General features: G+C 37.1%; 1 protein-coding gene across 6 annotated transcripts in view; it reads right to left on the reverse strand.

Moving 5' to 3' along the window:
* LOC102184887 (putative bifunctional UDP-N-acetylglucosamine transferase and deubiquitinase ALG13) overlaps nt 1-20,110 on the reverse strand; it is a 72,986-nt gene that overhangs the window by 19,215 nt on the left and 33,661 nt on the right. For 4 of the 6 annotated variants that reach the window (XM_013976219.2, XM_013976220.2, XM_013976215.2 and 1 more), the window contains exons 10-20: nt 18,937-19,001; nt 18,524-18,624; nt 17,272-17,399; nt 16,281-16,527; nt 15,577-15,687; nt 15,231-15,387; nt 14,496-14,616; nt 10,639-10,671; nt 10,499-10,554; nt 5,330-5,401; nt 3,917-4,082 (exon numbers count right to left, since the gene is read on the reverse strand). In XM_013976219.2, the coding sequence (XP_013831673.1) occupies nt 3,917-4,082; nt 5,330-5,401; nt 10,499-10,554; nt 10,639-10,671; nt 14,496-14,616; nt 15,231-15,387; nt 15,577-15,687; nt 16,281-16,527; nt 17,272-17,399; nt 18,524-18,624; nt 18,937-19,001 (1,257 nt within the window). The remainder of the gene's footprint in view (nt 1-3,916; nt 4,083-5,329; nt 5,402-10,498; nt 10,555-10,638; nt 10,672-14,495; nt 14,617-15,230; nt 15,388-15,576; nt 15,688-16,280; nt 16,528-17,271; nt 17,400-18,523; nt 18,625-18,936; nt 19,002-20,110) is intronic. The other 2 variants (XM_013976216.2, XM_013976217.2) reach the window with 2 other exon arrangements.

Here is a 20,110-nt window from a genome sequence, read left to right on the forward strand (position 1 = left end):
TTCTCCAGGCAGGAATACTGGAGGGGGTTGCCATGCTCTCCTCCAGGTTATCTTCCCCACCCAGGGATCAAACCCTTGTTTCTGGCATCTCCTGCATTGGCAGGTGGGTTCTTTACCACTAGTGTCAGCTGGGAAGCCACAACCACTCTCTTACCCCACCATAATCAATCATTATCCTGGCTTTCATAGTAATCACTTTGTATTTTTAAGCATTTTGTCACCCAAATATGCATCCCTAAGGAAGTTTTTATAAATTGAGATCCTGCATATCTTTCAATCTCTTGGTCCTTTTTCCATCCCTGTCATTTCCTTTCAATTTTTCTTTCAAGGAACCCTCGACTTGTTGAGTTTCCCAGTCTAGATTTTGCTGATTACATACTCACTGTGCATTTCAACATGTTCTTGTCTTTCCTGTAAATAGGCAACTAGATCCAGAAGACTAGATCAGACTCAAGATTGATTCCTTTAATAGTCTATAGGTAACGTCTCACTATCTTTGCAGTCTTAACAATTATTGCTGTTTAATGTGAGTCCATTCAGTCAGTAAGGACTGCAAGATGAGCATATTTTGCCACTTCTTTTTTTTACTGATCAGTATATATAGAAATACTTCCTCTCATCTACTATTTGGTTATCCCAGTAGGAAAGTTCATATAAGAAAGGTAGGATAAATACTTGATTCTTTCACTATATTGTCCAGTTTTCAAGAAAGCAAAATTATTTCATATCCTCTTGAGAACCAATTTTTTTAGTTATATATACATATTTCAGATTATTTTCTATTATATGTTATTATAAGATATTGAATAGAGTTCCCTGTGCTATACAGTAAATCCTTTTTTTTTCATCTATTTTATGTATAGCTATTTATATCTGTTAATCACAAGGGAATCAATTTCTAAAATATCATCAGGAACTTTTAAATATATTTGATATGTCCCAACCTATTACAATGATCATTATTCAAGCTCAAACTGTTGCATCTCTGGCTAGTGAGAACCTCTCTAAAATGGCTCTTGAGTCCTTTTGATATGATCCCAGTACTCTTTGGTAGCTTCCTTGACATCTAGCATGACAAGATGATCCAGGCTCATCTTGAACATTTCCTGCCCAAACCTGGAAGCAGAAATTTCTCCACAAAGCTATTTGCTTTGAAGTGAGAAATGGTATTTCAGTGCCACAAACTGAATGCTAAAGATACTCATTGTTTCTAGGCCTTTTCAGTAGACAGAGCTAGGAAATAAATTTAAAGCTAAAATACTTCAAGTTCATATTGATATTTCCAATTGAAATGTGATACAATACCATAAAAGTTTTTCCTTAGCCTTTTTAGTATATATCTGTATTAACTTTCTTCCATACTGAGACCTGGAGTGCAAGGACACAGGGAATAAAATTGGAATATCCCATACTTATGTATTGTAGCTGACATTATAGTCTCTGAAAAACAAGTAAGTATAGATTGCTATATAAAACAATGTGTTTATTGAAAGCATTAAAAAATGTCTGGCATATTGTCTCTCAATTCTGTTTTTAAAAATAGCTATACTATATCTACATTGTTCAAACATAAGGCTTTTACATAGTGTATCATCAACCTCTCAGCCTTTATTTTGTGTAAATACATATTTAATATTCACAATCAAGTCTTATGTTGATGTCTCTGTTTTGGTGGTCTAAAAGTCAAAATTCATTCTTTAATACTTTGTCCATCCAGTAAAACTTTCCTTGACAGAAATATTCTGTATCTGCACTGTCCAATACAGTGCACTAGCCACATGTGGCTTTGAGCACTTGGTATGTGGTTAGTGTGACTGAGCAACTGAAGATTTATTTTACTTAATAGTAATTATTATTAATAAAGTGTCCTATGTGGGTAGTGATTACCTTGCTTGAAAGCGTATCTTTAGTAGATTTTTCAAGAAGTACTCATGAGAACAATATTCTCTGAATTCTTATATATTACCCTTTAAGCCTGAAAATGTTTGGTTGGATATAAAATCTTTGGTTCACATATCATTTCATTAAATGTCACTCCATTTTCTTCTAGCTGAAGCACTGCTGTCAAAGTTGGATATCATTTTATTTCCTTTATACTCCATAGGCTCTTTTATCTAGATAAACAAAGCACTTTCTTTAAGTCCAGTTGTTTTACTAGAATATGCTGGTGTTGGTTGTTCTGGCTCAGTAATCTCAGTTATGCTGAGTGCTGTTTCAGTATGTGGTTCTAAAGTTTTTTTTAATGTCAGGAAAATTTTCTGAATTGTAGATTTTAGTACTCTTTTCCCTTACGTTGGTTTTCTTCTTCAGACCTTCTATCAGTGCTGGATATCCTTTGCCTAACTTCAATATGTCACTTTTGAGTCTTTTTTTTTTTTTTCATTTTAGATTTACCCCTCTTTTACATCTTTCTCTTAAAGCATTATCTATTGTATATAATCAGTCATGTTCTTTGTAGTTTAGTCTTCATTACCAAAATGACTTTCTTCCATTTCTAATACTTTTCTGAGTTCTTTCACCTCCCCTGAATTTTTCTAATCCTGATTTATGTTTTAATATTTTGTATTATTTTATTAATGTCTTTATCTCATTTTGAAATAGTTGTTAAGTTCTGTTTAATGTACACATGTATGACATGCTTTTACTGTCTACAGGGATATCATCATTTTCCCCTTAAAACAGCTCTGTATATGTTTATGTAGGGCTTTTCTTTCATTCATTTTTATGTGAAATTATTTTTCACAAACTCTGAAAGGAGATGGAATACAAGAAAGCTCTCCTAACTTCATATGACTCTCAATTGCTTTTTATATAGTGCTTAAAATATGACTACTTTCTAGTATTCCTTGGCTCTGTTCTCCACAACTTCAGTCTGGACTTGCTCTTTACCCTGTCCTCATCAGTTCTGATTCTACTCCCAGGAGTTTCTCCCCAGTGAGGAATACTATCCCAAAAGGTAGTCCTGCCAAGGTCAGTTTTGAGAGCTCTTAGGGGCCAAACTGTTCCAAGCCCTTCAGTCCCTTTACCGTGTACCCAAAGCACTCACCGAGTACTGGAGAGGTCAAATCCCTTTCCAGCCCTAGCTGCTCCTTCCAAATTGGCTGCCCCACTTTTCAGTGAATTCTTATTAGCTCTTTCAGGGTTCTTCTGTTCTCAGGTTCATCAGACAACATCCCCGGTGCTTCTGTCTTCTTGCTCCCATATAGACCCTGACAGCATGCAGGTCTCGTGCCTGGTGGTTTGTCCCTACCTGCTTAAATTTTAAGGTTCATGGGGAGACCTTATCACCTAGTTTTGTTGTTAAGCATTGTCCAATGGGTTCTGGTTTTGCTATTTCCATTTTTATTTGGTGACACAGACTGAAAAGCTATGCTGCGGTTGCCACCACTTTTCCAGAATTCTCTTGAGAATTTTAAGCTATATTAACTCAATGAAATTTTACAACAACTTCATAAACTGGTACTATGAGTAGCTCCAAGTTTACAGGTAAGAAAGATTCAATAACTTGTCCAAAGTTACATAGCTAGTAAGTTGTAAAACAAAGATTCTAACTTAGATCTCTTAAATTCTAGAGCCAAACTTTTCATTCTGTAAGAGTGTGAAACACCTCTACCTTAATTTTAGTATAATAAAACTTAACTCAAATTTTGAAAAACTAGTACAAGTACTCTAAATTTTCAATGGGGTAGCAAAATGATAGCTATGAAATCATATCAAAGTCAAATTTACAAGGAAAAAAATTGAAGCCCTCTCAAATCTCATGGATTCCTCAACTAAAGAACATACATTATTAGTAGGTTAAACAAACTTAATACTGGAGATTCAAGTAATTTTATCTAATCACTAGAATTGCTGTATGTGCATGTCCCTGAATAGAAAAAGAGGCTTCCAAATTAAGCAACCACTAATAACCTACCTGGCCTGCCTTGTGTAGGTGGAGATACAAACAGAGGCTGTATAGCATTCTGTGAGGAAACTGAAGTGGTACTACTAGCTTGATTAGCAGCTGCACAGTTAGGTAAGGCTGGAGCTGGAACATTATTGGCACAGGAAGCTGCAACTGCTGCAGAATTTACCATCACCTGTAAGTGTTGAAGAAATTTTAGAACTCTTAAGTTTGGTTTCTCAAATAATATTAGTCTCTTATCTGATCCTAAATTTCAGGAAATAGTATTCTGATAACACCAAGAAGTCAATATTCATGTAAACCTAATACAGGAAGGTTATTTCTTTTAGAAGATCCCAGATTACTTTGAGAGCTTTACTTTTTAAATATTTTTCTGGAAAGGTAATACATTATTATTCAAAAACCAAGTATAAACTTGTATATACAATGAAAAATTTCCCTCCAACCCCTGTCTTCTATCTGCTTAGCTCCTCTCTTAACAAACAAATAACCTCTGGGTTTCTTGAATATTATCCAGAAATTTATATTGCATTTTTAATATGCATATATATTTCCCCATACAAATACACTTTAAAAAAAAAGTGTTCTTTGCTTTTTTTTAAAAAAAAAAACTCCATAAGATTGCAATTTGTTTTTCTGATTAGGCCACAGCACCCAATACAGGGCTGGGCACAGAGAGATGTTCAACAAATGATAATAGCTTCTTCTTCATGAATACCATCCTTACTTGCAGTCTCCATTTTCTTATTACCCATTGCAATGTGGTTGCTACCCTCTCTGGTTCTCAGAAATTATATTCAAAGTCACAATGATTTCCATGACAACAAGTCATAGTAGACTCTTTTTAGTCCTTATGTTGCTTGACTGCTTGGCAGCAACTGACACGACTATTCATTGAAATATTTTTTTCCTGGACTTCCATAATACATTCTCCTGCTTTCCTCCCTCCTTGGCTATTCCTTCCCTACCCATTTTTAAATGGTGATAGGCTCTGTTCTAGAAGTTCTTCTCAATCTCTTCCTTTTCCCAGGATGATCTTACTAACTCCTATGGTTTCAGCTACCTTTTTGATGCCAGCTCCCCATTCTATAGGAAAGCTTTACATTTTAATTTTCAGGAAATGACACAGACTTGACAGGTAACTGACATTAACTTATTCATTATATAAGAGGTTCAGAGTAGAGAGACTATGAATAGTTTAGTGTCAGCAGGTAGAAAAGTGTCTGAAACAGTAGATGATCAATTTGTTAATAAATTTACTAAATACTGTGCCAGGCACCAGGAAGTACAAGAATACTTAAAATATGAATATAAGCAGCTTCTTTGAAGTATGATGAAGGGAAAAGAGAATAAAAAGAAAAAATTCATTTTCCTCTGCTCAGGCCACTTCAACTAACTGCAAAATAAAAAAAAAAAGATTACCTTCTGGGGGTAGTTGTATGAGGTAACTGTGTCCTGAGGAGGCATAGAACATGGTCTTCTAGCCTGAAGAGACTTTAATGAATACACAAATACAAATATGGGGAAATCAAGAAATTAAACAATATACCAATAAAAGATCTGCTTTGTTTTAATATCTCCTAATATTAAGTGAAACTGATCTGTGCTAAAAGTATTCAGATTTGGAAGTAACTACTATGATAACACTCCAAAAGGCATCACTCTAGTGCCCGACTAAGGTGACTGTTCTATTAGGTTGGTGCAGATGTAATTGCGGTTTCAGACTGTGAATTTTAAATCATTGTAAGTAGGCTCAGACACATCTTTATTAATAAAAATAGGAACCATTACAATCAACACATTTTGGCCAATGAGAAATAAGGTTGCTTATTCTTTCAGCGTAAAAAATCTATGCTTTGGAATTTGACAAACTCTGGAAAACACTTTCTGCATCCTACTGGTTGTGGAAGTGTTCTCCCTGCAAAACATTGTCGATATGCTTGAAGAAGTGGTAGTCAGTCAGCAAGAGGTCAGGTGAGTATGGGAGATGAGGTAAAGCTTCATAGCCCAATTCGTTCAACTTTTGAAGTGCTGGTTGTGCAACATGTGGTTGGGTGCTGTCGTGGAGAATGCAACCCCTTCTGTTGACTGATGCCAGCTGCAGGCATTGCAGTTTGCAGTGCATCTAATTGATTTTCTGAGCATACTTCTCAGATGTAATGGTTTCGCAAGGATTCATAAAATTATAGTGTATCAGACTGGCAGCAGACCACCAAACAGTGACCATGACCTTTTCTTGGTGCAAGTTTGGCTTTGGGGAGTGCTTTGGAGTTCCTTATTGTTCCAACCACTGAGCTGGTCATCGCCAGTTATACAAAATCCACTTTTCATTACATATCACAATCCAATCAAGAAATGGTTTGCTGTTGTTGCACAGAGTAAGATGACACTTCCAATGATTTTTTTAAAATTTCAGATCAGCTCATGAAGCACCCACTTATCAAGCTTTTTCACCTTTCCAATTTACTTCAAATGCCAAATGACCACAGAATGGTTGACACTGAGTTCTTCAGCAACTTCTTGGATTGTTGTAAGAGGATCAGCTTCAATGACTGCTCTCAATTGGTTCTTGTCAACTTCTGATGGCGGGCCACTATACTCCTCATCTTGAAGGCTCCCAACTACTTTGCAAAACTTGTTGAACCACCACTGCACTGTATGGTCGTTAGCAGTTCCTGGGTCAAATACATTGTTGTTGCGAGTTGTCTCTGCTGCTTTACAATCCATTTTGAACTCAAATAAGAAAATCACTCAAATTTACTTTTTGTCTAACACCATTTCCACAGTCTAAAATAAAAAACAAACTGCACATAACAAGTCATTAGGAAAAAAAACTGAGAAATGCATATTAAAATAATGTATAACACAACCACATTTATTTAAGAATGTATTCCAGTACAAAGGCAAATTTCAACAATACAAAAAAAACCGCAATTACTTTTGCACTAATCTAATATTTCCTACTGTAGAAATCTTGATCATATCCAAGTCTAGTCGCAATGCAGATACTAAAATGTAACAGAGGACTGTAATTTAAACACTTTCTCAGTGTCCTCTCTTGCCATAAAAACCTCAAAATCAGGAGCACCAGCAACAGTGTTGCTAAAAGAAAGAAGTCCATCTAAAGATACAGCTTGGAACAAGGGTGGATAACTGGTCAGATGCATCCTACAAGCAGGATGTAGTATAACCTAAACATCATTCTCCTTTGGTTCAAGACCTTGTCTTTGTGAAAGCAAAAATGATTTTAAAGGACTCAGGATTATGCATGACAGATTGTCATGACAGGAAAATAAATTAGCAGCAGAAACTGGTACTCATAGTAAGAAAACAGAAGAAATCAGGGGAAGTAATTACAGAAAACAAGAGGAAACCACAATGTGACAAAGACAAGCACAACTTAACGTGGACCTGAAGAGTGAACATTTCAAAAGTTTGGTTTTAAGTACAGCACAAAGTAAAACCGTTAGTCACTCAGTCGTGTCCAACTCTTTGCCACCCCATAGACTGTAGCCTAATCCACAGAATTCTCCAGGCAAGAATACTGGAATGGGCTGCCATTCCTTTCTCCAGGGGATCTTCCTGACCCAGGGATCGAACTCTGGTCTGGGGAAGCCCCAAGTGCAAACCAAATACCTGCCAAAAGTGAACTCAGCCCTGGCTCAGAAGGCCCAGTGTGAATTCCAAACATTTCTAGGGAAGGATTTAGGTGATACTTAGGCATGAAAGTAAGAATAATAAATGCTGTGGTTAGAAGAAGAGTCTGTGCCTGGAAATCTTTAAGTTCTGCAGAGCTCTTCTCCTCTCAGAATGCTGTGGAAAAATTACTTAGAAACTTGGTGACTTGGGGTTGGGAGCAGGACACACCATGAAGAGACTGAAATCTACTGGGGATGTATGATAAACTAAGTTCAGAGCAAAAAGGAAGATGTAACAAATGAAATTAAACACACAAAAAGAAAATGTCTACTATCATCCCTGAAGGTGAGATTTTCACTTGCCTTTTCAACTTGGGCGGCTATTTCAAGAAATGGTATAAAAAGAGTGGGGAAAAAAAAGCATGTAATACTGAGAATAGTAATGACAGAGGGAGGGGAAAAACTATTTCTCTAGCAGGAACAAAGGAAGGGAAGGAGAAATAATGGGAAGAGAATTATATATCACAGTTTTCTTTACCTTCCTAAGATGTATCGCCTAAACAGTAAAAACAAAAATTAAGTACATGAAGCTATCTATCAAAGTTTAAATTAATCACAGAGAACAGAAGGTAGTCATTCAACTTCTTCACAGATATTCCAATTCTCCTCCTAGGGTATGTTGCTCTTCCTGGCCGCATCTAGTTAGGTATGGCCTTGTGGCTTGTTTGGACAATGACATATGAGCAGAAATATTGATACCCAGTGTTTAATTTCCTTATCTTCAGCTCTGCCAAGATGACTATGAAAGTACATGGTCCATCAGCTTGGGTTCTTGAGTGACTCTGATGAACAAAAGCCTGCTACCAACCTGCACTGTTCCTATAACATTAGTAAGAACAACTGTGTTAAGCTGCTGAGATTTTGGGGGATTGCTGCCACAGCATAACTTAGCTTGACCAAAACAGTAACTGGTAACTAAAATTAGGGTGCTGCTATAACAGAAACTTGACTTGAGAAGATTATGACTTGTAGCTCTTAAGGGAAGAGGTTTAGGAAACAGAACATTAGTTTTTTGTTTTGATTACTGCTGTCAGATTTTAGCAAGGTATTTTAAGATGTGTAAGGAAAAGTAGTTTGTAGGCAGGAATAAAAGGGAATAGAATTCTTGAATACTGGGGCTTTTAGGGTTTTAAAAGGTAACTAACTGCTTCAACTCAAAACTGTAAAAGATAAAATTGATAACTATTTTGAACAACAAAGAGAAGTTAAAAGCTGGCCTTGAAGCAAGACTCAAATCATTAAAATATGACTGCACTAAGGTATCTCAAACCAGGAGTACAATTAAGGATATAACATCCAGTTAGTCCTTGCATTTGGACAAAATGGCTCATGGGGAAAGTATTCAAAAGTTATGACTCTTCTATCAATGATTGATAAGCTCAAGGTATTTGCACTCAAGTAGAGAAACAGGGATAAGAATGTGTGTCTTTGTCGCTCAGCCATGTCCGACTCTTTGTGACCCATGTACTGTAGTCCACCAGGTTCCTCTGTCCATGGGATTTTCCAGGCAAGAATACTGGAGTGGGTTGCCATTTCCTCCTCCAGGGGATCTTCCCAACCCAGCATTGAACCTGTGTCTCCTGCATTGTGGGCGTATTCTTTACGCACTGAGCCATGAAAGGAATAAGAATGCAAAGAATTATAGCAAATCTAATGTCAGTATGGCTACTGGCACATGAAACTAACAGGAAGGAATCAGAGAAGCTGTACAATAAATTAATCACACAGCCAAAGAAACCATGAGCAGAACTAAAACTATCCAATTAAGATTAAAACCAGCCTTGGGCTCTCAATTTCCTATGAGTTAAGAAGCAGTGTGAGGAAGCTGCTCAGCTGCCAACAAGGATTATTCTCCAATGCCTGTTTCAAACACGGCCAAGGAAGGAAGGGCTGTGGCATAATCAAGAGCCCCAGTAAACAATTAACCAGGGAGCTTCTCCAGGGAACAGTCCCAATGCCCAGGATGGGGGCCCTCAAAATGTCTGTCCAGCATGATGTCAGAAATGCTACAGGCCAGTAACTGTTTCTCCCATTCTCCCTGGATCTGATGGGAATTTCAATTGCAAGTTTTTAGTCCCTGGTCTACCACTGTAAATTGGGTATGTAGGGGGTAAATAACTTTATATCTCTGGTTTTAGGCCTCCAGATCAAGAGGAACTACATCTAGACCCTATACAAAGAGTACTACACATTTTTCAGAAATCCTGGGCTCTGAGTTTAATCACACTGAAGTAGATTTTGGGGTTGCCTCCTTTGACGTGGAAGGAAGTAATTGGTCCGTATGAGGGAGTTTGGTTAAATGTTGTAATCCTTAGTGTTATTAAAATATTTCCAAGTTTTTGACTTCCAGGCACAGAGAAGTTAAGAGTCTCAAGGGAAACATGCTCAGTCCAATGAAAAAGAAATGGAAAAGTAAGTAATACGTGTCACCTCCACGTGGAAGCTATAAGAGCCAGCGCACCATTCACTACCTTTTGTTTCCTGTCTTACCAATCATGTATGGAACTTCCTTCCATCAGCCTAAGCCCCTAAGCAGAGCCCTCCTAAAGACCTCCACTATGCAAGTAGCATAACCCAGAAATAAACTCTTCCTCAATTAAATACCTGAGATTAATGACCCATGACAAAATCCTCTAAAAAAAATCATCACTGCCAATGTTCAAATTTCCTCTTGTATCAACACATATTAGGAACATCTAGGATAATTTCCAGAAAAATGTGATTTTAGTTGAGCTAATTTCTGGGTCTCAATTTCTTCATCTACAAAATCAGAATGATACCCTAATATCTCATAGGACTGTTCTGACTTAAACACATTTAAGTGCATATCTCTTAGAACAGTGCTTTAGTACACAGGAGCTATATGTGTTTGTGACTATAATTAAATACCTACCAAGTTTGCAGTAGATTCAGCTGTGCTATAAACACCTGAAGTGTCATAGTCTGGTTCTAGAAGATATAACCAAAGTACAATAATGAATATTATTTTATAGTTCAAAATTTTATAAATAATGAATATCAGATCTCACTGACCTGGAGGATAAATATATTCTTCATGATATCCCCCTAAAAAAAAAGACAGAAAAAGTGCATTTATGTAGAGCTTTTTGCTCAGCAGCATCAGATGGCCAGCACTTGCTTTTTCTCAGGTTTTATGGGTACATGTTCAAAACTAAAATGTACACATCCTTGAAACAAGTGATTTAAAGCTTTCATAATAGTCAACAGATTATTAGTCAGACTGGCTATAAACAGTACAAATTTCTCCTTTGAAAATTTCCTTGCTTCTTAAGAGTTCGGGCAGACGTGAAAAACTCAGCTCTGTCCAATTCTGGCAGTAGATTATGGTGATTAACTTCACTGGCTCTGGAGCTAGGACTGTCTAGATTTGAATCTTGAATAACTGTATCACTTTAGGCAGGTTATTTAATTTCTGTGTCTTCATTTCTTCACTATAAAACAGGGATAATAGTACCTAGCTCATAGGGGGTGAAAAGAACATAGCATTATGCTTGACATATAGGAAATGGTGATTATAAAGTAATGTGACTATAATAACCAATAGGTTGCTTAGGTGAACATTAAAGGAATATGTCATACCTCATCTATTTTTCAGCCTGATACAGGTATATAATACATTGAAAATCAGTTTGTTGTCAGAAGATGGCTTAGAGGACTGAAGTACTTTTCTCTAAGACTGCTATATCGTTGAAATTCAGAGAAAATCAACCTTCAGTTGGACCGCTTTCCACCAAATAAAACCCCAAAGGTCAAAAGTGGATTTGATTCTTAAACATGTCACTTATCAAATACACATGCAAGCAGCTCCTCCAGAAAACAGGATTTAATGTGAGAAAAAATACTTGGTTACTCTAAATATGCCACTATAGGTGAACAGTACATCTGAATGTACCCACCACACTAAAAGAAATAGACAAAGGGTCATCCTGAGTAAAAGAGCCAAGAATACGCATACATAAGCACAGTCATACACATACATGTACAAATTCTTCAAAGATCATTCTTGCTCTAGATATTTTGTCTTCATTAAATTCTTAAAAATATCTATTTTCTTCATCATAAATAGCAGCAAGAAGAATATAACAAGAAAAGACGCTGACCAGTAAGTCAAATCATTCAGACCTCATACCTCCTTAATCCACCCAATTCCTCCAGAAGTGTTTCAGTAGGCATATATCATTTTACAGAAAAACAGTTTAAAAAAAAAAGCACATTTCACGATGCAAGGCACTCCTAACAACTATTAACGGTGTGTGTATATATACACATATATATACTTTAAAGTCAGATAAAACCAAGTTCAAAACTGATCTCTGCCAGTCACAAAGGACCATATATTACATGAATCCTTTTATGTGAAATATCAAGAACAGACAAATCCATTAAGACAGAAAGCAGACTGATGGCTACCTATGACTGGTAGCAGGGAAGGGGATGCTGGGGGGATAATGGGAATGACCACTAATAGGTAAAAGTGTTAGTTGCTCAGTCGTGTCTGATTCTCTATGACTCCCTAGGCTGTGGCCTCTCAGGCTCCTCTGTCCATGGAACTCTCCAGGCAAGAATACTGGAGTGGGTTTCCATTCCCTCCTCCAGGGGATCTTCCCAACCCAGGAATCGAACCCAGGTCTCCTGCATCGCTGGCAGATCCTCTACTGTCTGAGCCACTAGTGAAGTGAAAGTTGTTCAGTCATGTCCGACTCTTTGGACCCCATGGACTGTACAGTCCATGGAATTCTCCAGGCCAGAATACTGGAATGGGTAGCCTTTCCCTTCTCCAGGGGATCTTTCTAACCCAGGGATCGAACCCAGGTCTCCCACACTGTAGGTGTATTCTTTAACAGCTGAGCCACTAGGGAAGGCCACTAATGGGTACAGGGTTTCTTTTTCTAAAATTGATTGCGATAATTTATGCAACTTCATGACTATACTGAAAGCCACCATTTTCACTTTAAACACTGAATTGTACATGTTAGGTGAAGTGTACAAATGTGTAAGTTATATCTAAGTAAAGCTGTTATAAATAATCAAATCTCTGCCATTTACCAAGTATATGATTTTAGCTAGGTCATTTTCCCTTTGAATCTCAATTTCCTCATATATAGAACAAAGATACACATTCCTCAGAGGGACAAAGTATTATATTAAATTTTAAATATAATTGCTTAGTACAGCATATGGCCATTAGAACTCAATGAATAGTAATGTTCATAGATCAAATAGATTTCTTCAGGAAAAGAAATTATTTCATAGCAGTCTTGTAAAATAACAATCACGGGAAAATCTAAAGTAATTATACAAATGGTATGGACAACATACACAGTTCCTTACTAATAAGAATAGATATTTCCAATACTGAAATCTCACCAAATCAAAACTCACTGAAGACCTATCAGAGAACTGAATATTTTAACAATGTAGTGACCTCACAGAAATAGAAGTCTGTCTTTCTGAAAAATATCAAGACATCTTGAAAACCTAGCAAGCTCTGATACAAGAACTGATAACTTTCAAAATGAGCTGCCAGAACGGAGTGGGACCCTTTCCAAACCAAAACTTTATCCCTGTTGTGCTCATACCACAAGAATCATCTTTTTAAAAAAACACTCTCCGACATAAATCACAGCAGGATCCTCTATGTCCCACTTCCCAGAATATTGGAAATAAAAGAAAAACGAAACAAATGGGACCTAATTAAGATTAAAAGCTTCTGCACAACACAGGAAACTACAAAAGTTGAAAAGACAGCATTCAGAATGGGAGAAAATAATAGCAAAGGAAGCATGACAACTAATATCAAAAATATACAAGCAACTCCTGCAGCTCAATTCCAGAAAAATAAACGACCCAATCAAAATATGGGCCAAAGAACTAAATAGACATTTCTCCAAAGAAGACATACAGATGGCTAACAAACACATGAAAAGATGCTCAACATCAGTCATTGTCAGAGAAATGCAAATCAAAACCACAATGAGGTACCATTTCACGCCAGTCAGAATGGCTGCTATCCAAAAGTCTACAAGCAATAAATGCTGGAGAGGGTGTGGAGAAAAGGGAACCCTCTTACACTGTTGGTAGGAATGCAAATTAGTACAGCCACTATGGAGAACAGTGTGAAGATTCCTTCAAAAACTGGAAATAGAACTGCTATATGACCCAGCAATCCCACTGCTGGGCATACACACCAAGGAAACCAGAATTGAAAGAGACACGTGTACCCCAATGTTCATCGCAGCACTGTTTCTAATAGCCAGGATATGGAAGCAACCTAGATGTCCCTCAGCAGATGAATGGATAAGAAAGCTGTGGTACATATCCACAATGGAGTATTACTCGGCCATTAAAAAGAATACATTTGAATCAGTTCTAATGAGGTGGATGAAACTGGAGCCAATTACACACAGTGAGGTAAGCCAGAAAGAAAAATACCAATACAGTATACTAACGCATATATATGGAATTTAGAAAGATGGTAACAATAACCCTGTATGCGAGATAGCAAAAGAGAAACAGATGTATAGAACAGTCTTTTGGACTCTGTGGGAGAGGGAGAGGGTGGGATGATTTGGGAGAATGGCATTGAAACATGTATAATATCATACAAGAAATGAATTGCCAGTCCAGGTTCAATGCAGGATACAGAATGCTTGGGGCTGGTGCACTGGGATGACCCAGAGGGATGGTATGAGGAGGGAGGTGGGAGGGGGGTTCAGGATGGGAAACTCGTGTACACCCGTGGCGGATTCATGTTGATGTATGGCAAAACCAATACAATATTGTAAAGTTAAAAAAAATGATAATAATTAAAATACAATAACATAAAAATAAATAAATAAATAAAAAATATTGAACTGTAACTGACTCACCACTGTCACTCTGGCCATCACCCTCCTCTGAATTCAAAGGCTGTTTTCCTGAGCTATGTCCTCGCCTTGCAACACAGTATCTCGAAGAAGCAGGAACCATTGTAGAGGGCCCTCCATGATTCTGTACCAAAGAGATACACACAAACACAATGCCCCTATATAGTCAGAGAAAAAGCTACAAATATTTAAAATGTACTTCAGAATCAAAAATATGCGAGGAAGTAATGATCAGGAAAACAAAATTTTAGCCCATACTTATATAGGCAAGTCCACCTCTAAGCCTCTTCTGTTGCTGCTGCTAAGTCACTTTAGTCGTGTCTGACTCTGTGCAACAGCACAGACGGCAGCCCAACACGCTCCCCCGTCCCTGGGATTCTCCAGGCAAGAACACTGGAGTGGGTCGTGATTTCCTTCCCCAATGTGTGAAAAGTGAAGTCGCTCAGTCGTGTCTGACTCTTTGTGACCCCGTGGACTGTAGCCTCCTAGGCTCTTCTGTCCATGGGATTTTTCAGGCAAGAGTACTGGAGTGGGGTGCCATTGCCTTCTCTGACACCTCTTATGTAAGGACAGCTTAAAAAATTCCCTCTCTAATTTTTAAAAGCTCTAAGATGAAAATTCATGTTTTCTAGGAAGGGCTTTATTTGGTAATTTGCAAAATAGCTAAAATTTATCCACATTACATTTAAAAAAATAAAAAAGTAAATAGCTTTGTGAGTAAAACTTTGAACTACTTACAGGTAAAGCTGGATAAGCAGTTTCATCCCCTTCTTCAACTTCATAAAATGTAATGGTTTCTTCCAAGCCCCTGGGCATTTGTCCATTCTCTGGAGCAAAGCTAAATTGGCATTCCTTATTCATACAATGCATCTGGCGGTGACTACGTCTAAAGGAACTTAAGTTTGCAGAATTAGAAGGGGATAAAAAGATAAAATATGATACTAACTTGTTCCTAAATTTCTAAATACTAGTTCAAATGCCTCTATGTTGACACTTTAAAAATATTAGTCCATATATTTATTGCATAGCAATAAAGTCAAACTCACTCATTTTCTCTAACCTTCCACACTTAAAGTTCACTTACCGAGATCTATAGAAGTTATCATAGCTCTGGCAGCACCTTTTACCTGGACCAGGGTAAAAACCGACTTTAGGGCCTGCCATGTTGTGCCTGTTTATAAAGCGAGATGAATCCCTAAGAATAGGGAGGAAAAAACAGAACTCTTTTTTTACTGCTGCTTGAGTAGTCAGTCTTTGTAGTTAAACAGAATTAACATATCTTCCTAAAAACAATCAAATTGAAAGAGCTTTGCTTTCCTCACTACTGACATTAGGCCTATCCATTGTTTTTAATTGAAGTATAGCTGATTTACAATGTTGTATTAATTCCTGCTGTAAAGTGATTCAGATATATATATATATATATATATATATATCTACATATATACACATTCTTTCTTTTTTCCTATTCTTTTCCATTACGGTTTGGCCTATTCATTATTGATAGATTCAGTGCCATACACATGGCAGTCAGCTTGATGGCATTCTATCTTCTAGCATGTTTTCAACTGCTCCATATTCTCCTAGACTGTGAGAATACGAGTCTTCCATAAGTTTGCCAAGAATTTAAGTATACATCATTTCCATTCTCTATGTCCCTTCAGGTAGAGATTGTAAGAGAAATCTAAACTATTAAGATATTTCCAAGTTCCACCGTAATTCTGCCCGGAATTATTTCCAATGTCTAAACAGAGATGTACATTATCTTCAAAGTTAGTTAAGACCTACCTGGGCATCCCATATCCCCGACCTTGTCTCTGAGATGAATGTTGAGGATGAAAATGTTCATTAGACATAACATTGCCAGCTGTCTGTGAGTAGTGCATTGGAGGGCCATGCCCATAATGCATACTGTGCTGAAGCCTGGGTGGGAGAAGGGGTTCTTCCCTGCTGTAAGCCATAGTCATATAAACCTCTTTCCCTCTAACTTTCTTGAACATCTTCTTCCGTTGCTTCATGTCCATCTCTGACATAGCTTTCAAGAAAACAAAGCAGTAAGCAATAAGCTTCATAACCAAAGCAAAAGGTCCAAGGTATCCCACAAATGTCTAGAACACTCAGATGTTTCTCTAGGAAATCCATATGAATACAGGGGAAGAAATGTCTGTATTTTCAAAGGATGTACTAGGAAAAAAAAAAGGATGTACTAGGTGTTCCATTTGGAAGGGCAAAATGAACAAGTAACTTCTGTTATTGATGGACATCTCAGCACTGTCTTTAGTACAGGCAACTTTTGTCATCAAAACAGTCATTCAATTTCCTATGTTACTATTATCCAAGAAATCATGCCTGTTAATATCTCTGGTTGCTTCCATGAGATGCTTTCCTAGTTCTTTGAGAAATCTTTTCAAGTTTTAGAGATTAAAGTCCACCCCAGCTTAAGCTTAAACAAAGTCACCCACACAGCAGTTCTCAGGTAGGGACAATTTTGCCCCTTCCCTCCTTGTGGCACATTTGGCAATGTCTGGAGACATTTTTGGTTCTCATAACTTGGAGAAGAATGCTGCTGGCATCTGGTGAGCAGAGGCCAGGGATGCTGCCAAGCATCCTATAATGCATAGGACAGCTCCCTACAACAAAGTATTATCCATCCCAAAACTTCAGTAGTGTCAAAGGAGGAACTCTAAACCAGGATAAGACTTAAGTTACAGCTTTAAAAATAAGTGCAATGTAGGTAAGTACAAGAAGAGGACAATAATGAAACTTTTAGTATACAAACCTATTTCTGGGATGTAGCCCCCAGAAATTTTCTGGTAACTTCTTCCTTTCCTACTGGGCATAGCATTCCAGGCAGGAACAGGTGTCACTTGGGTAACTGGTTTTAAGTCAACTAGTGGAACAACATGCCTTAAAGGTAGAGATAACAACATGAAGCCACTGCAAAACAGTCAATTCTCATTTTATACACATCTCTCCTGCTTCATTTTCAAGTGTTTTCTACTTAAACCTGTGACCCCTAGCCTCCTTATTGAAGTTTTCTTTGTACATTAGAAAACTAAGAGCAGTTTGTATAAATTCATAGCTGTCTTTTTAACATAAATTTATTTATTTTAATTGGAGGTTAATTACTTTACCATATTGTATTGGTTTTGCCATACATCAACATGAATCCACCACAGGTATAGCTGTTTATAGCACATATCACATTAAGTAGGAAAGATTGTGGTAGACTAGTTTACAAATAATTGCTGCCTCTCCTTGGAGAAGGATTATATTTTCTCACCCCACTGACTTTAGGCTTAATTATGTAATGTATTTTGGCCAGTAGAATGTGAGCATATGCTTTAAAAGTCAGCACATGGTTTGTCAAGATTTCATTTTCCACCTGCCTGTGATCATGGCAGCGTATGTCTGGATAGAGCCCTTGTCAACCTGGGCCCCTTTGTTGACCTACTATGAACATGCTAAATGAGAAAGAAATGAACTCTTTCTTAAGTTTGCTGAGAGTCTGGTTGTTAGGGCAGCACAGCCTAGTTTAATGGTTCTCAAAGTGGACCAACAGCATTAGTATCACCTGGAACTTATTACAAGTTCAAAGTCTTGGACGCCACCACAAACTTCCTAAATCAAACTTTGGGGACAGGACTCATCAATCTGAATTTTAACAAGTTCTCCATGTAATTCTGGGGTATGTTAAAGTTTGAGAACGAACGGACTACCCTAATTTGATATTGGCAGAGGCTCAGTTAGCAAACTAGTTTTCAAATTAGTATAAATTTATATCAGAATTTTGTTGTACTTATTATTTCTAATAAGTTGGCTATTACCTAGGATTTCAAAACGTATGCATAGACATACTGAAATTTCATACTTCATCACATGCTTTTACAATTCAAAATAAGTCATCTTAGGCCAGTACCAGATATAACTTTGTTCTCTTACTAGCATCCTGGTAATTCTCAATTTAATACTATAAAAAGGCATCAAGAGCCATAGATTTTAGTTAATTGAACAAATTATTATATTCTTACTTTTCTGCCAGCTCTTCAATGAAGACTGTTACTGAACTGTTTTCATTTCCAACTTCCTGAATATGAGCATTATAATATCTTCCACCTGATTCCAAGCGAACCTGAAAGAGGGGAAGAGACAGTAAGAACACATCTAGTCTTGAGTCTATCAGCAGATCTGGCTTTTGCTAAGCAAAAATACTTCTCCTGAAATGGAGTTCAGTATCTACTTATTAAAGCAGCTGATAATAAACACTGCCAGTCCAGCTCAATGGAGGCAGCACAAGCTGAAAAAGCTTTACACTTTACATATAATCACAAGTTTGTAATTAAAACCTAACATAAACATTAATTAGTTTTGTTAATCACATATTAATGACTAAAACCACAATCTCAGAAAAACAAATTACTGATTCTTTAAAGAAGAAACTAACCTGACATTTGTCTCCCAAATAGTACTGTCTCCCAGCATACTCCATATAATCAGATTTTTGAAGTTCTATTAAAAGAAAATGAAGATTCAAGCTCAACTGAACTGGTTCCTTTCCTGTTTTACAATAGTTCATTTTCTAATTTGTTTTTACCACAGTGTTTTTGACAATGATACCAATCCCTATAATATAAAATCTGTAGGGAAAATGTCCAGAAGCAGGGTTCCCCAACCTCTGGGATCTAACGCCTAATGATCTGAGGTGGAGCTGATGTAATAATAAAAATAAAGTGCACAATACATGTAACATGCTTGAACCATCCCAAAACCATTCCCCTCCCGGTCCACGGAAAAACTGTCTTCCACGAAATCAGTCCCTAGTGACAAAAAGGTGAGGGACCACTGTCCTGAAAGGTCTTTCCATCACTCTTAACAGGTTATTACTGTGGTCAATTTAAGGAGTTTTGCCAGAATAGTTCTGTGCTTTAAGACACAAATAAGTGGAAACTTGGAGGTTGTAATCTTAGAATTAGTCATACACCAATAAGGTTCAATTTGAAAATAACACTTCAATTTTTTAAGAAAAGAAAAAAAAAAGAAAAAGAAACACTATGCAGCTTCTTCAAAGCAATACAGTTTTCCCCTGAACAACATGGGTTTGAACTTCAGGGATCCACTCATGTAGACTTTTTTCAATAGTACTACAAATACTGAGGTTGGTTGAATTTGAGCATGTGGAACTGTGGATACAAAGGAATTGGGAATACTGAGGGCAGACTACAAATTATATCTGGATTTTCAACCGCTTGGAGGATCAGTGACCCTAACCTTCATGTTGTTCAAGGGTCAACTGTATTTTTAGCAATTTATTGTGTTCTACAAAGTATTAATCTCATTCTAGATTATTAACTATACCTAGGCTCACCACCAAGGTCCAAGGAGTTGAATACGAAACATTAAAGGCTACACTGATGGCAGAACTTTAAGACCTAATTTGATCAACTTAGTTAATAAGGAGAGAGAAGCAATTATCTATTTCAAAGGTTGGCAAATTTTCTCTGTAAAGAGCCAGATAATAAATATTTTAAAGAATGTAGGCCACACAGACTCTGTTGCAACTATTTAAATATGTCACAAAACCTTATGGTCACTGAAAATTGAATATAATTTTCATGTGT

Source organism: Capra hircus, assembly GCF_001704415.2.
Source record: "Capra hircus breed San Clemente chromosome X unlocalized genomic scaffold, ASM170441v1, whole genome shotgun sequence".
Taxonomy (NCBI): Eukaryota; Metazoa; Chordata; class Mammalia; order Artiodactyla; family Bovidae; genus Capra; species Capra hircus.